Genomic DNA, 16595 nt, shown 5'->3' with positions numbered 1-16595 from the left:
GCTGCAACACAGCACGAGAGGTTCACGTGAGGTTGCAGAAAAGGTCTGGGGAGCAGCAGGTCTTCAACTCCTGGTGCACCTGAGCACGCTGCGGGGCTGAGCTGGCACAGGCAGGGCAGCTCTCCCACCGGTGTTTTTACAGCCCCCCCCCCCCCCGCCCGCACTGGGTGCTCTGACATCTCCCACCCACAGCCAGGAGATCTGCTGAACCCCAGGAAACACTTCACTCATTAAAAACTGTTAGAGGCTGAAACACGGGAGCAGCTCAAAGTGCCAGGACAAGCCCATCCGAAGGATCCCAGGCGAATGGGACGAGAGCGGATGCGCAGGCGGGGAGGTGGGGTGCCGGCACATCGCACTGCGCATCACCCGTCGAGGCGAGGAGCCCAGCCAGCGCCGTGCCGCTGCCCGACGGGTGGGTGGGCTGGCAGCACCACGCAGGGCATCCAACACGGGGAGAAGGGCCCGTCCTCCAAGAGGACGCAGCACGCCCCCGGGATTTCATCCGATGCCCGGTCTGATGTCTGTCTGTCCAGGCGAGCACTGTGAAAGCCAGAGAGTTTAACTTCTCTTCTAGCTGTCCACTGAGTTTAAATAACCGCATGCAGCTGCCAGCCCACGAGAAGCGTCCGTTTGCATTAGAGGAGCCACTCCAAGAGCTCCCAGCGATCTGGGCAGGAGCACATTGCTCCTCCCAAAGCCTTTGCCGACCACCTCGGAGGCCAGCGAGGCCTCGGTGCAAGCAATGGCATCCTTTCCAGGTGGGGAAACTGAGGCACAGAGGAGCAACGGTTGCTCAGGGAGCAAGCCCTGAGTGTGGGCACGATGCAAGCTCTGCATCCTCGCCCGTGCCAGCTGCAGCACGAACACCCTTCGGAAGCGCACGGCATAAGCTGGAGATGGAGCCCCCATGGCCCAGCAATCACAGGGGAGGGAGCAGCAGCTCCCCCCTCCTGACCCCGCACGTCCTGGAAGCCGAGCAGTGAGTGCTGCCTCCCCCCGGGGCCAATCCTGCACTCCCCACAGCCTTTCCCGGCCCCGAGGCTCTGAAGTGCTCTTACCAGAGGCTCCCCGGTGCAAAGCCTTGACAAGAACGGGCTGAAGGGAGAAAAACAGCAGAGCCTATTTGGCTAATGAAGCTGTAATTGCTGCGGCCCTCGCTAATAGGATGGAAGTATTAGTGCTTCCCGCTCCAGTGCCGCGGCGGGGGCTTTGTCTGCCCCCTCCCCACCACTTACTCAAACAGCAGTGAGGAAATAAAGCACCTTTTGCCCAGCGTAGGAGAGCTCCCCCGCGCAGACCGGGGCGATGGAGGAACCAGCCACCCTCAGTCCCTGCCTCGAGGATGGACGAAGAAGGAATTGCACTTCGCCCTTAGGCAGAAATTTAAACTAGCTGGAACCCAGGGACCCCTCCAGTAGCTCAAAGCCACCATTTCCCACTGCCCGCAGGCAGAGGAACCCAAGGGCTCAGCCTCGCCAAGAGCTGCGCAGGCGGCTGCTTCCATCATTCCCACAGGACACGCGGCATTTTTAGCATCCAGGAGCGAGCGACAACGGACCCATCCTCATCCTCGCAATCGATACAGGGGGAGACGCGCACGCATTAGCACTCGTCCCTTTTTATGGCACGATAATGACACCCATATCTTCCTTGACCTCTGCCCGCCCGGTGGGGCGGCAGGACTGGATCGATGCCGGCAGACTGCCTCCAATTACCCTCCTCCTCCTCGGAGAGGCAGCTCCAGCCTATTGCCCATTACTGTAGCTAAGAGCCATCCACTGCCGGCACTGGGAATATCCAGGGGAGCCCTTACAGAGCTGCTTCCTCCCCCAGCTGCTATCGCCGTGCTCTCGGTACATGTCTACGCGAGTCGAACACCCAAGAGGTCACCGATGCCCATGTCACCTGCGGAGAGACCCTCGGAGAGCTGCTGATAGCAGAGACGGGGAGGAGAGGGGGCAGAGGGCAGGTCCCCCTCCCTCCACTGGGGATGGGGCTCATCACCTCTCTCGGGTTTCTCTCCATTAGTCCTTTTGCTGGGGGTCAGGATCCAACCCCGTTCTTCCTTTCTGTCCAGCAAAACTGCCTGCTATCCCAGGTGAGGGCTGTGGGAAGGGCTGTGCCCGATTTCTCCCAGTCTCACCCCAAAACGGCAGTGGGAAGCAGACAACAGGGCAAGCCGGGCAAGGGGAAGGGAGATGGGACCAGCGATGTGCTCCGCTCCATCACAGGCACCCTCCTGCCTGCACCCGTTTGCTGGAGGAGTCTGGACCGCTGGAGCTTTGTCAATCAATAGAGATACTAATGCCTTAATTACTCCTCTATAATTGCAGGCCATTAACCTGTGGACAGCCCCAGTGCCCACTGATCTACTCACATCATTAACAGGTCTGGGCTGGAGCTGGGAGGGATGGGGAGGGCAGGGTGGTCCCTGCTACGGCAGCAACCTGCCCACCGGCAAAACCCCACGCCACGGGGGGGTCTTTCGCACCTCAGCTCGCTCAGCAGGGATGGGATCGGCAGCATCCCTTTCCCCCAAACCTCAGTGCCTGCAGGGTGTCACGGAGGAGGTCCTGGAGCATCCCCATCACATCTCATAGCATCACTCCACCCAGACAGACCAGCCAGAAAACAGCAAAGATCTTGTGGCTGCAAATATTCACCAGGAAGGGCTCTGGGTGCAGCTTTGTGGGGGGCACAGCTACTGTTTGCAGAGCGCTGCCAACGCAGGCGAGCCCAGCCCTAAGCCCCTCAGACCGCAGCAACAGCCAAACACGGCTCCTGCGCACCCAAAAACCCAAAGCTGACCCCGCTGCCACCCCCCAGCCCCACGCCAGGCAGCCACCCCCTCGGTCACGCACTGCTAACCCTGCTGCGAGGAAACCCCGTCCTCCCCGGCACGGCGCAGGTCGGGCACCACCTATGACGGCTGCACTCGGCTCGATGGAGCTTCCCAAAATTTTGCTATAAAGCAATCTCCCCAGCGTGCATATACGCCTGGTTATGTGTGTATCTATACAGATATACGTGTATTTAACCCCGGGGGCGTGCACATGCACAGAAACACGCACACGCTGCACAGAGGTGGGTGTCCCTGCCGAGACACCCCCCCAGCCGGGGCTCAGCCCCCCATCCTGCTGCCATCCCCCAGCCGGGGCTCAGCCCCCCGTCCTGCTGCCATCCCCCAGCCGGGGCTCAGCCCCCCATCCTGCTGCCATCCCCCAGCCGGGGCTCAGCCCCCCGGGCCCACACCTGCTCCGGCCCCGGGGACGGGACGAGCCAGCGGCGATCGGTGCAGCCGAGGGGCTTCTGCTGGGGACTGGTGGGAGCAGCAGCCAGGGAGGCTGAGGAAGGGCATGAATTATGCATGATGCTGCAAGTTGCTCTGCCTCCCTGACTGGTCCTTGGACTGTGGCAAGTGAGGTAAAGGCAGAGGAAAAAAAAAAAATACCCTCTCCAGGGACCGGCGTGGTGGTTGGCAGCGAGCGAGGGAGCGCGCACGCAAGGAGGGAGGAGAGGGAGGAGCACATCCTAATGCAGAGATGCTGCAGTGGCTTTGGGCACACACATCCACACTCGGGCAGGCACCAGCCAAGCGCTGCCTCGCAGCCGAGCCTCCGGCAGCGACGGGGCCCCGCGGGCCCCCGGCTCATGCACACGCATCCACCCCGCACAAGGTAAGCGCCTTCGCCCTCCTTCCTCCATCCGCGAGGGAGAAAAGAGGCTCCGGGTTTCAGGGCATCATTCCCCATCGGAGCCAACTCGCAGGCGTGCTCGGCTTTGCTCCGGCGAGAGGGAACCTGCCAGATCCCGCTCGCCTCCGGCAGGGACGGGGAGGCGAGAGCAAGGGGTTGGTTTGGGCATTTCTCGCGGGTGATGGCTTTGCAGGCGATGCGGGCTCTGCCTGCGCTGGAGAGGAGCCGGGGGTGGAGTTGGGAGGAAGGGGGTGGGGGGGCTACGGCTGTGGCACTTGTGGCAGGGGCTGAGCAACCGAGGTCGACACGGCTGTCAGCAGAAACGTCTCTTACGGGATAAGTCGGGGAATATTTTTATTCTTATTATTTATTACTGTTACGCTTTTCCTGGTGCATTCTGGCTAGGAGCACTTTGAGAGCTCGCTGGCGGGGTCAGGCATCTTCAGCGCGGTGCCTGGGAGGGGCGGGGGGCTCGCACAGCTTTTGCTGCACAAAACTATTTCAGCATCTCCAGCACGGGCTGGCAGAGCCGAGAGCGGCCCGAGAGACCCGAGTTCCCTCTCCAGGGAGGGAGGACGAGGAAGACCACAGTGTCCTAAGTCCCCCTGCCCATGCACCCCCATGAGCGGGGTGGGAGACGGGGCTGCTCCGGGCACACGGTGGGGGATTTCTGTGTCTGAGGCTGGTTGGGGCTTCGCAGCGTGTCAGGGAAGCTCAGGGCAGCGGGGAGCCGGAGGGGCTCCGGGCAAAGTCACGGACAAGAACTTGCCCAGCCCAGGCCCGTGCAGGACAGGCTGGGGGTGCTTCGTGGGGCTCCAGTCCCACGTCTTAAAACTTCCTGAGCTCCCTCCTCCCTTTGCAGCTCACCCGTCCTGACCCACCGACTCCCTCAGGTTTGCACCACTCCCACGAGCCTCAGCATTATTCTTCTGGCTGGACTGGGGAGTATTCATAGATTGTCATCTCTCTAAGGAAACACTAGTTGCTTTGAGGATGGGAGGCAGCAGCCTTTACATCCGAGAGCTGGGAGCAACCCAAGTCCTCCCCAGCAGCAACCGCAGCCCGAGGCTTTAGCCAGACCCCGAGAACGGCCCTTGCTCCTCCCAGGCCATCTCCAGGCACGGCCCCAACAAGCTCCAAGGGAGCAAAGCTGAAGCACAGGTTCTTGCAGGAGGTTTAGGGACAGGTTTGCATCCGCCCACGAACCCCTCCAGGCTGTATATTTAGTACCGAGCACACCCGACAGCAACACCCCCAACCCCAAAAGCCACTTGCTTCGCTAATTCAGGAAAGCAGGGGGTCTCACACTTTCTAGAAATAACTGTACTTTCCAGAGGTAGATTAGCATTACCCAAAGCTAAAAAACCCCCAGAAGACGAGAGGGTCATGTCAAGCCCAGCTGCACACTCTCCCTGGAGCACGAGCAGATTGAGACAAAGGGATGCTAACGCTCTTCTCCATCACCTGACCAATTACTATCAAACAAAGCAACCACGACTTTTGTCACTCAAAATATCTGCAGAGAATTGAAGGGCCTGTGGTGTTATTTTCTCTGCAGACCTACCACAAGCGAATCACAAAAGGCAGAAAAACCCAACCATGTCATTAGGGAGGCATTTCCCACGCACGCACCAGACGTGGTGCACGGAGGGTCTGGCCCATGGAGCTGGGAGTCCACGTGGAGACTCGGCTCACGTGCGTTAAAGCACGGCCTGGCTGTTCAGCTGCCCTCCATGCTTTATGCATGTCCAAATCATCCACGAAAACTCATCAGCCCGACGAGAGGCAGACACCTCGCCGCGTTCCTCAGTGCCTCCTCCCTTCAGCAGCCCCCGCAAGCCCCAAGGTCTCCCGCAGCGCTTTGTCCCCTTGCAGTGACTATGCCACCACCCCAATCCCTGAGATTTTCCCTTGAAGGCGCTGGGCGCGACACAAAGCCACGCAGTCACCTGGAACACATCGCACCCCGAGGGAGCCTCCCGACAGCTCCCCAGCCGAGGGGCACAGGGCTCCCCGCTCAGCAGAGCTGTGGGAGCCAACGAGCCCCGGGCTCAGTGGCCACAGGGCTAGCTCACAGCACCGGGCTCACCCGCGCTGGCCAGCCCAGAGGACTGCCCTTCTGCTCAACACCGGGATGGGTTTTGCTCTGTCTCATGAGGATTGGGTTAACGCAGTACTGCCTGTAGTTATCCTACACAGCTGGAGGCACGTCTCTCCTTCCTAAATCAGTGTCGTGCTCTATCAGCCCGGCTTTCCAGGGATGTGGAACCACTGATGCCCAGGAAGATTTCTGGGATGGGCTGATGGCAACCCTGTAAGCTCAGGGCTCTGCAGCAATGGGACCACATCGCTGCACACATCCCCTTCGCGCCAGGTTAGCTCGCGGTGTTGCCATATAAACAAATACATCACGCAGGAAAGCCCAGCATTGACCAGGGGATTTCAGAGATGCTGTTAAAGTGCAGATACACAGAAAGAGGTAAGAGGCTTCCTTAGAGAGTCCCTTAAGAGTCAAAAAACGTAAATAGAAGGGAAGAAACATTATTAAAATCTGCTGTGATAAGCTATATCAGGCTCTTTCTAGACACCTTCTATCTTTTCCTGACACTAGATGTCTTTGGGTGCTTGTGGAGCTGTAGAGAAGGAATAGGTCTCGGCAGACATGGAAACAAAGTCCACTATGGAGATACACAAAAGCTCTTTCCCTCAACCCAAAACGTTTTCCTCCCCGTGACACACACTCTCGCTCCCACTGCCATGACACAGGCGCGGGGTCCGGGATCTTACCGGAGGGATGTTCACCACGACCACGAGGCAGATGGCCCAAGACCTCAGGGAGCACGAGCGGTATTCTCACCCACAGCCAGTGGTGGAATACCGAACCCAGCCCCCAACAGCAGCCTAGGTCCTAAATTATTACACGTATTATTTATCGTACAGCCTGTAGAGCTGTCAGTCCTGCACCAGACAGCCATAAACCAGGGAGCCTATGCTGGAGGAAGGGAGAGGGATATATGTTTTGTGCTGGTTCTTGCTTGTTTTTATAAAGAGAGCAGCTTGGCTGCTTCAGTCTCTTTGGGGACTGAATACTAAAACCACTTTAAGCAACATCGGTGAGAAAGGCGAGAACGTTGGACACAGGGATGATGCCTTCCAAGGAGCATTGCAGGGGACAGGGAGAGGATTCTAGCATCGCTTCACCAAGGTCCCCTCTGCCCGGGCATACCGCACCCCCCCAGCACCCATCACCCCCCGGCACAGGCAGCACAAGCACCCAGCAGCGCGGCAGGGCCAAGGCGAGGAGCTCCGCGGGGCTGGGGCAGATGCCCGGTGCCACGCACGGACCCCCGCCACACCGGGAAGGCTCTTGCTGCTGGCAGGACCTAACCCAGCGACACAAACAGGGCGGCCGGCGTGACGGGCTGGTAGGCGTTAGGGCTTCCCCACGTAACACGTCACCTTCCCGGGGCTGCGTTAGCCAGGAGGTTTCCCCGAGTTCTGCGCTTGTTTCCCCTCGCTACAGCCTCTCCGCGGGACTGGCTCCTGCCAAGCGATTTACCAGGCAGCGGAGGGGAGGGGACGGGGCCAGGCTCCATCGCAGGTAGGAGCTATTTATACCGGTGCCACATCAAAGAGTTTCTGCTGATGACGCCTCGGCAGCGCTAATAGCAGAAAGTGGGTGGGTTTGCGAGGCTGGCAGCGCTGCGGATGTCCCGGGGTTTAGGCAGAGCTCCCCGCAGCCGAGCTCTGCGTGCTCAACGCGTGGTGTCGTGCTGTAAGAGGAAAGGAAAACCTGCAACGTGAAGCTTTATTTTGGAGTTTTATTGTGGGGAGATGGTGGCAGCACGCGTAGCCAGACTTTAACTCCCTTCCCGTCCCTCCTGCCAGCGCGGCAGCCTGACGTTCAGCCTGTCTCGGCATCCCCGCGCCACCCCAGACGAATAATCTGCGTTTCCTGGGCAGAGCGGTTGCAAGGCTGTGCTCAGCTATGCTTAGAGAGCTGTTTGCAACAGAGTGAATTTGCAGGGGAGTGTCTGTAAGAAGGGCCCAATATTTGGAACTTTAGCAACCGTAATCAGGGCGTTAACGAGGATTTTAAGCAGACGTCTCTCAAACACCCATGTGCTAAACTGGAGTCACTTGTGGCCTTGTTTTCAAAGACTTTGAGCATCCTTCCAGCTGCTATCGACTCGGGCTATATTGATTGAAATACAAGTCTTCAGGGAGAGCTTAGGAGCCGCACGCCGGCAGCCTCGCTCGAACACCACGCTCGTGCCCAGCCTGGAGGCAGCGGGCAGCTCGTGGGGAAATCCCCTCCCGAGCAAAACCTCCTCCGTCCCCTCTGCCCCCCCAGGTCCGAAACCAGCGTGGGAAGGTCTCCTGCCTGTTTCTGTTGGTCTCCTTTGCTTTCTAACAGGCTGTGCTGGTCCCCACGGCATTTCCTGCTGCAGCCGCCCTGGCAGCGCTGCCCGTGCCCACCGAGGTCTCGCCTGGAGGTGGCACGAGCCAGCTCCGGCCACGGGGAAGCCTCCAGGTCCCATCAAACACTTCAGTTCCAAACCCTTGGGTGTTTACCAAGGGTTTATTGCAGCAGAGCTGAGGATCACACAGCTCAGGCTGGATTCCCACCACCCCAAGGCACTAAGGTGACTGCAGGCAGGGATGGGATCTGGCCAGTTCGGGGGGGGGGGGGGGGGGGGGCGAAAAGCAAAGACACTAACTACAAGCTCAGATCTAAAATTTAAACTGCCCAACACAACAAGAAGAGCAGTAAAAAGTGTTTGTTCAGGCCCACTCATAACCAGTCCAGCCCCAAACCCATCACGCCCCAGCACTGCGCACACCCCCGGCCCGTGTCTCGGGACCGAACGCAGATCCCGGCTTTGTCTGCTGCACAAAGAGGTGCTGAGCTGGGCACAAGCACGGGGGTTTGCCTGTTGGCGGGGGGCTAAACCAAAAGAAAACTCCCACTGAGACCCTCTTACAATGAAGTGCCGTGACCCATGATGTACACGAATGCACCAACCAATTATTAGAAAAAAACACTTAAAAGATGCAGAGAAAACAAAGGATGCTTGGAGACCGTGCCTTAACGCAGCTGTCCTGCTGGGATCGCACCAGAGAGCCCTGCCTGCTCCTTCTGCCAGGGTGAGGAGGACAAGACCGGCCCATTTTGTCCCCAGGTGAAGCTGAAGCTCTTCCTGCCGATGGCAGGGGTTGCTTTTAGGCACCAGGACTGCCTCGCCTGTGGCACACCACACGCTTATCCCCGTAAAGCCCCACAGAACCCACTTGGAGAGGTGCAGCCCGAAAGCATCAGCTCTTCTCCCAGCGCTTTGCTCAAACACGGGTCCATCTAACATAGATGAAGTGATGCAGAAGGCACGAGCGCGGTGGCCCGGTCCCCCTCCAGCAGCACGGGGCTCTCCCCAGTCACACCAGTGACGCATTTGCTGAAGCAGAGATCCCCGCATCCCGCGGGCAGGGCTTTCCTTCCCCTCGCAGAGATTTTTCTCCCATCTTTCCCAGGACAACGGATGATCGGGGCTGCCCCCTCTCACTACACCCCCATGCCGCTCTGAGCCGCTCCCCTCCCTTCACCCACCTTGGGAGGAAAGAGCAGGAGCTGCTGATCAAACATTGATCCTTATCAAGCCAGTTCCAGTACAATTAAATTAATCGGTGATTGCCAAGACACAGCAGCCTAGCCAAGGGGCTGGTGCAGGGCGAGAGCACCCGTCCTGGCGTGTCCCCTCCCCAGTTGGTCTCACAGCCCGGGGAAGGGGATGCCCAGAGCCTTCCCCCCCCTCCCCGGGCCGGCACCGGGGACATTAAATAAAATAAACCCAGCAGCGCTGGAGTCACCACTGACCATTCCCCGGTGCCGTGTTGCCCCACGCACACGCGTGTGTGAGCACAGACAAGCCCACACGTGGGTACCCCACGTGTTGAGACGTTCCTGTACCGGCCAGCTGATTTGCCCAGAAAACTGTACAGCCATGGGGGCGATGCTCTGCCCCCCGCCCATTTCACACCCCAAACCCTGCAGCCTGCTGCGCTCTCTGGAACAATTCATTAGTGCCCGTGCACACACGCACCTCGGGCCCTGGCCCCACCGGGTTTGCTCGGCACGGGGAGCAGAGCGCATCCCTCCGGATGCTCCATGTCAAAGGGAGAAGCCCGTTAGTTTCCATGGATGTGGCAATTCAGAATCGTTCCAGATGTAAATTGGTTTGCAGTGCACTGCGAGGAGTCCCGCAGCATCCCTGCCCAGCCCCGCAAGGCAGGGCCACGCACCGAGCCCCTTCAACAGCAAGCCACAGGACCAGAGCCAAACAAAACCCCAGCCCAGAGTTTTGGGGGTGCCCTAGCAAATGCAACTAACTTTTAGCAGGAAGCAAAGCAGGTTTGCACGGTGCACTACCCCCAGCTTGGCACTTTGCTGCTTGATTTCCTTCCTAGCCGTATCTCTATCCCAGCCAACAGTCCCCGGAGACGGGCAGGACGCCCCAGGCTCTCGCTGGGGAAGGGACAGGGACACAGGGGCCGTGCTGGGGGTTAAGACCACAGCACAGCTGGGGCACCCCAAACTGGCAGCAGCCACCAAGCCTGCAAGACAGCAGCACAAACCAGCCAAAGCTACAGCAAACCACAGCAAACTCACAGTGCCAGCACGCAGCGATACGAACTCCCCCGAGGGAGCTCAGACCACCCTTCCCAGTCATGCTAACGGGCAACCCCCCGCACCCATCCCCTCCTGACAGGGTCCTGCCACGCTGCAGCTCCCCCCCCCATCTCCTCCTCCGGGTGCTTGAATGCCCCCAAATCAAACATCTGCCTCTCTTCTTTCCCCCCTTACCTCCCTCCATCACACTCTCCAGGCTGCACGGAGCTGGGAGGGCAGAGCCCAGCCCTGCCTGCAATTACACTAACGAGGGCTGATTGTAATTGCTGACACCGGGGGCACGGGGCCAGGGCAGCATTGCTGGGCTCTGGGTCAGCCTGGCCTGTGAAAGCCCCTTGCTCCCTGCCTGGGGGCTCAGCCCCCGTCCCGGGGCTCAGCCCCTCTGCCATAGACCATCTCCCTTGTCCCCCAGCCGGGCTGCTGAGCACCACGGCCGTGGCACCACACCGCACCGCCCCTGCCTGCCTGGCCCATGGGCAAAAGCAGCAGCGAGGGCAGGCTCACCGGGCGGACAGACGGACGGACAGACTGGAAACACCTGCTTTAATCCAGCCCACCTGGGCCGAAGGTGCCTCCTTCACCCAGCCCCGCAGCAAAGCCCCCGCGCAGGCAGGACGCACCGTGCTGGGCACCGCAGCCTGCAGAGCGCATCCCCCCTTCGTGCTAACGCCTCGGCCCATCAGCGATACCAAATGCATCCGGACAGGAAAGCTTCGGCTCCAGCTCCAGCTGCGGGTGGCATGGCCGCAGCCCGGCGGGGAGCTGCCGGCAGGGAGGGAGGCCGGGCTGTGAGCACCATCTGCTCCCGCAGCCCCGGGCTGGAGGTTCTGAGCCTCCTGCACCAGCCTCAGCTCCTCCTGTGCGAGCACAGCCAGCGGGAGAGCTCTCCTCCTCCAGGTCCCCAAGCTGTCCCCTCCCTCTGTCTCGCTGCCCGGCTCCTCGGGGAAATATCGGGGCACAAACGGGGAACGCAGAGCCCAGAGCAGGTGAATGCGCCCGTCGCACAGTCCCTGCAGCGGTGACAGCAGCCGTCCCGCACGCTCTGGGTGAGGGTGACAGGGTGGCACAGGGACAGCAGGGTGTAGCTGACGGTTGGGAAAGCAGCTGATGCTGCTCCTCCGCCTGCAGAGCAGCAGAGAAGGGCTCTGCCTTCCAAAGCTGCATGAGGACAGAGACTCTGGGACTTTTCTAACACGTCAAGAGCAACCCCAACCCACCCAGGGCATGCAGGACCCCCCAGCTATTGCTAGAAGTGTTTCTGGGACACATCTCCGCAGCAGCGGGGGACAGGTATCAAAGCGAGCGGGCAGAGCCCGCAGCACTTCTCTGCACCGGGTCCTGACCCGCGCCGGGGAGGTGTCTGTTATGGGATGACTGACGAGCCAGGGAAGGTTGAACCTCACTGCGGGGCTCTGCACCCCTCTGAGGGTGCTTTTGGTGCTCATTTGGAGACTTCACTGCTTAGGATGGCTTTTGGGTGGCCCAGGATTTCTGCAGCAGCAGCTGCTGCAGGTCCTGGAGCCACCAACAGATCCGAACCCAAAAAAAAGCTCAGCAAAGGCTTAATACAGAGTTTGCATCTAAATCAACCTCCCCTGAGCACAGGCAGTTTTACAAGAGGACAGATACATTACAATAAAACCATTTGCAACTCATTGAAACATGCTGTTCTGGAGATGGACAAAACGTACCTAACCTTGAAGGGGTTTTGCAAGCCAAAATCCAGCAAAGATCAAAAGCGTGCCCTTTCCAGCCTTAGCAAGCATCCTTAATAAAAGGGGCACTCACAGCACAGGGCAAATTCCTGCGTCACCCACCCTCAGGAGCAATCCTTGCCTGGGGAACGCTGCAGCAGCAGGAGCTGCCCCACTTACACCCAAACGTTCATCTCATCACCTACCCACAGAAGACTGAATTGCACTCGTTTATCCCGGTAATAGATTGCACTTTGCCTGTGCCGGCCAAGCCACCTCTTTGTTAAAGCCCATCTCCTACCAAAAGCCATTTCTGGCCCTCTCGCCCCACGCCCGGAGTCCTGCTGGAGTTGCCTCCTCCACGTGATGCTGCTCCACAGTGAGAACTGGAGCTGTGGGTGCCGGACAAGGCAACATCTCCTCTGGCAGAGGCTCAGGAGGACTCAGAATCTCTGCGCAGCTCTTTAACTCTGCCTCCACGATAATGGATCGCTCCCAGCTCCCAGGGGCTCCAAGGAAAGGGCTAATGCACGTGTTTTCGAGTGTGCCCATGCCTCCCTTGCTACTGGAAGTATTAATGACAGCATCCATTAGCAGGGATGACAGATCCTCTTTCAGTACAACAGAAGGCTCTCGAGTGACTGTCAAAATACCCTATGAAGAGGGGAAAGAACAGGTCCCTGCGGACCCTCTTCTAATTAAGGATGGAGAGCAGGCCGAAATATCAGATGCAAAGCGCACGCCCATGCTTCGTAGAAGTTCAGAGTCAGATGCAGGATCCACGGCTCGAGGTCGCGGCGTTAAGATGCCCCCAGGGTCCCAGCGCAGCCTCAGGTGCAATCTCGCAGCGTCAGGCCCTCGGGCACAATTCGATCGCGGCACTTAGGTGATAAGACAATCAGGAACACGCAAAACAGTCTCTGAGAGGATTATTTCATCCAGTCTCTAATTGCGAACAAATACAGCGTCAGCACTGGTAGAAATTACTCTGTTACTTTCTTACGTGTTCGTTTGCTGTGGATCGTACCCGGAGCTCTCCCTGGGTATCACGTTCCTAATTTTTTACAAAGGATTGGGCTGAGGCTGGATTCAAAAAAGCGAACCAGCAGCATCTCCCCGTGCCCCCCTCCACACAAGCCTCCCTCCCCACGCCTGCAGAGCAGCAGCACCGCACGCCTCGTCCTTGGACAGAGCCCCAAGGGTTTCAGGAGGAAATACACGTCGGTGTGTGTGAGGGGGATCTCGGAGCAAGGGGAGGGATGGACACAAGGAAGTGAGAAGAGAAAACTAAGGACCACTAAGGATCAGAGCAGATGTGGGGTCGGGGTGGAAAGAGGGAAGCTGCAGAGCTGGAGCCGGCAGCAGATCTGGGGATCAAAGCAGTAGTTTACATCATAAATAATGAATCAATAACTAATTAAATAATTGAAATCAGCTTAATTTTTACAAGACACCAGCTTTGCCCAGCTGCAGGGATGGAAGCCGACGGGGGACGCTGGCAGAAGTATTCCTGCAGAAGGGCATCTCAGCTCACCCTCCTCTCCTCCCGACCAGATCTCAGCTCAGCCCTTGGGACCGCTGCTTGTTTAGGCGAAACTACCCCGGAGAGGCAGGATGCAATTCGCTCTCGCTCAAATGCAGCGTCTCTGCTTCATACGGCAGAACGTGCAAAGTGCTGATAAAACCAGAAAGGGGCAGAGGGGCAGGAGCAGCCCGGAGGAGCCTCCAGCCCCCCGGGAGGGCGGATGGCCAACACCGCGCTCCCCGACCTCCTCACGCCGCCCGCTCCTTATTAACAATAACAAAATCCAACTTTCCCACGCTCTTTCCTATTTGTTTTAAAAGTGAGAGGACAAGCGAATGGAAGAGAGCAAAGCTGCAGCCGGGCAGTGCCTTTGTGGGCAGCTCCCGGGGCACAGGCAGAGGACTCTCAGCCTCAGAAAATGGGGCCGGCAGCGATGGAGCGAGGCTCTCTTGCTTTAATTTGCTGCCGCTGGGTGTAGGAACAGCTCCGATGCTCGCTGCTTTTCACAAACCCTGGGCATTGGAACACGCTGGTGAAGAAACCAAGCTGCGGAGACTTGGAAAAGTCAACTTATTAATTAGTGCAGTGCTGGCATTGCCTGCAAGCCCACATCACAGCGCTGCCTGCAAAACAGATCGAGCTAAAAGCTGGTCCTTGTCCCAAAGTGCTTACGACGTGAGCACAAGACACATGCGAGAGAAGCAGGCAGAGGGTGAAGGCAGGGGAACAATGAGGCAGTGTTAGCTGAAAGGCCGTGGGTTCAGGACACCGTTTGGGCCATGATTCTCGTTGACATCAAGTGATTTCATGTGACTGACTCACTTCAGGGCTGCTGGAACAAAGTCCGTGGAGCAGCTTTCATGTAAATGCGTCTCACGCCTTTCTCCTCGTCGTACCCGAACCGCCGGGCTGACACAGCTCAGCCCTCTCCTGCCGTTTCTTCGTGGCAGGGGTCCCTCCTTCCCCGGCCACGCAGAGCAGTTAAGCACCAGCCTTATTTAGGGGCCTGCCACATAAAAAATATTTAACGGGGGTACAAACAAGCAGGCTGGGCTCTGCTTTATCAGCGCTGGACCGGGAGGCTGGGATCCAGCCCTCTGACCCGAGCAAGATAAAAATCAAAGAGGATTTGGGATGCTGCCTCCTCCCTTTCAAGTGTTGGTAGCACCATCTTCCCTTTTGGGTGAGGGACACAGGGGCCAGGTGGCTCTTCCACCCCGGCAGGGTCCCCGGAGGCAGGACGTGAAGCAAACACGGGACTATCACTGTTTGCTCAGCCGCGTTTCAAGGGCTGCTAGTCGTGAGCGGGACGCTGGATTTTTAAAAGCAGCCAACGTACGGGGGGGGCTGCATCCCGCGGGACAGAAAGCTAATCCCTGCTCGGAGGAGCTTCGGAGCGGCGCTGCCTGCTCGGGCAGACAGATGGGCAGGGAGAGGCGTGGAAGTGGCACCAGCTGGAGCAGAGGGATAAGCAGCACCCGCAGCCCACGAGCAGCCCGGCTTTTGGCAGCGCCTTCAGCAGCAGCTCACTGGGGTGTGCGTTTGGGAGGGCACCGGGGAACGCCAGGCTCCGCTGCTCTTCGATGCGTTATTTCAAAAGCGTTTGTTAACAAAGAGAGTAAAAAAATCCCGGCCCGGCATCCCCGCCGGAGTTACAGGGAAAGAAGTGCGTGTGCTGAAGCTGGTCCCGCGGTGGGTGCAGCCAGGAGAGCGCAGGGACCAGGGTCTGCCCAAACTGCTCGGTGTTTTGTCTGGGTTTTTTTTTTCTTTTTGAGAGATCTTGGATGACAGGAGTCTGTGGAGGGGATGGGAAATCGCTGCTCCGCTTACTAATGTGTCTCACGGCACCAAGAAATGCCTTGGTGCTCCGTTATCTCTTGATTAACTATTCAAATGCATTAAACTTGGAAGAAAAGCAGGAAATGACCCAGCCCTGGGCAGCCACTTCGTGCCACTCGCTTTCCACGCCGCCCTGCAAGCGCGAGCTCGCTGCACGGATGCTCTGCAAGCCGGGGTGCGGTGCGCGGTGACGAGCTGGGTCCCCCCAACCTCTCCAGAACAAGAGGCTCGGGGCTGGCACAGCACCCAAAAGCAGTGACTCCCTGCCTGAAGAGTTTCAATTAAAGATGCCTTTTTCACAAAATAACAAGAACAAATTATTTCTTCCTCCTCCCCCCCCCCAACCAATATCCTGCGTGCTTCTGGTTTTGTGTTTTTTAATAAAAAATGCTACGAAGGAAGGGTTATTTTTGGAGGAGGGAGGAAGAATAGCGAATAGTAAGGGAGGAGGAACAATTTCCCAACCAGATCTGTTATGTCAGAAAGAAAGAGCTCGTTCAAACTCTGCGTGCTCCTCTCTGGGCAGCTGGATGTTTGCTCCCGAGTGACTCCCACCCCGGGCCCGTGGCCAGCGGGGACGTGCAGCTGGCCCCGAGCAGAGCCCCAGAAATGCTGCAGATAACTCGGATAACTCCTTTCTCTGTCTTGGCAGGGCTGCCGTCCCCACTCACCCGCAGAGGCCATAACCCGGCGGGAGGCGCAGGATGGGAGGCACCGCTGGATTTCTCCGCACATCCCTCGTTGTCATCACCTTTCTGGGTAAGAGCAGCCCCTCGCCTCTCCGGCCCAGAGGTTTCCGTGGGAGAGCTGTTGAGGGGCTGTCGGAGGTGCCAAGCGGGACGTTGCCCGGGGTATGCCCATGTACGTGTTGCTCGCCTGGGTCGCACCCCTCCGTGCTCTGCTCAGGGCTTTCGGGGCCGCAGCGATGCTGAAGGCTGGTTCTCCTGGGTTTATGCAACCAGGGAATGCGTCTGTGCTATGTCCAACCTCTCTTGTACCGCTCAAGAGGACAGGAACTGTTGACACACACGTCTCCCCCATTTTAAATTCAGATGTAGGTGAAACGCGGGATATGCAGAACCCCAGGTAAAGCCTCGGCAGGACCGTGCCTCTCTGCAGCCCGCTCTGCCCGGGCTCGTCCTGGCCTTGGCGCA

At 58.6% G+C, this 16595-nt stretch overlaps 1 protein-coding gene across 1 annotated transcript in view; it reads left to right on the top strand.

The window, feature by feature from the left end:
* Nucleotides 1–3506: 3506 nt before the first annotated feature.
* The window catches only part of CNTN2 (contactin 2), a 33045-nt gene continuing 19956 nt past the window's right edge, over nt 3507–16595 (top strand). The window contains exons 1-2 of the mRNA XM_075776177.1: nt 3507–3680; nt 16094–16200. Coding sequence (XP_075632292.1) covers nt 16146–16200 — 55 coding nt within the window. The 5' untranslated portion in view covers nt 3507–3680; nt 16094–16145. The remainder of the gene's footprint in view (nt 3681–16093; nt 16201–16595) is intronic.

Source organism: Balearica regulorum, chromosome 25 (genome assembly GCF_011004875.1).
Source record: "Balearica regulorum gibbericeps isolate bBalReg1 chromosome 25, bBalReg1.pri, whole genome shotgun sequence".
In the NCBI taxonomy this organism is placed as follows: Eukaryota; Metazoa; Chordata; class Aves; order Gruiformes; family Gruidae; genus Balearica; species Balearica regulorum.
Note: the sequence above shows the minus strand (reverse complement) of the source record. Positions and strands in the feature narration are given on the sequence as shown.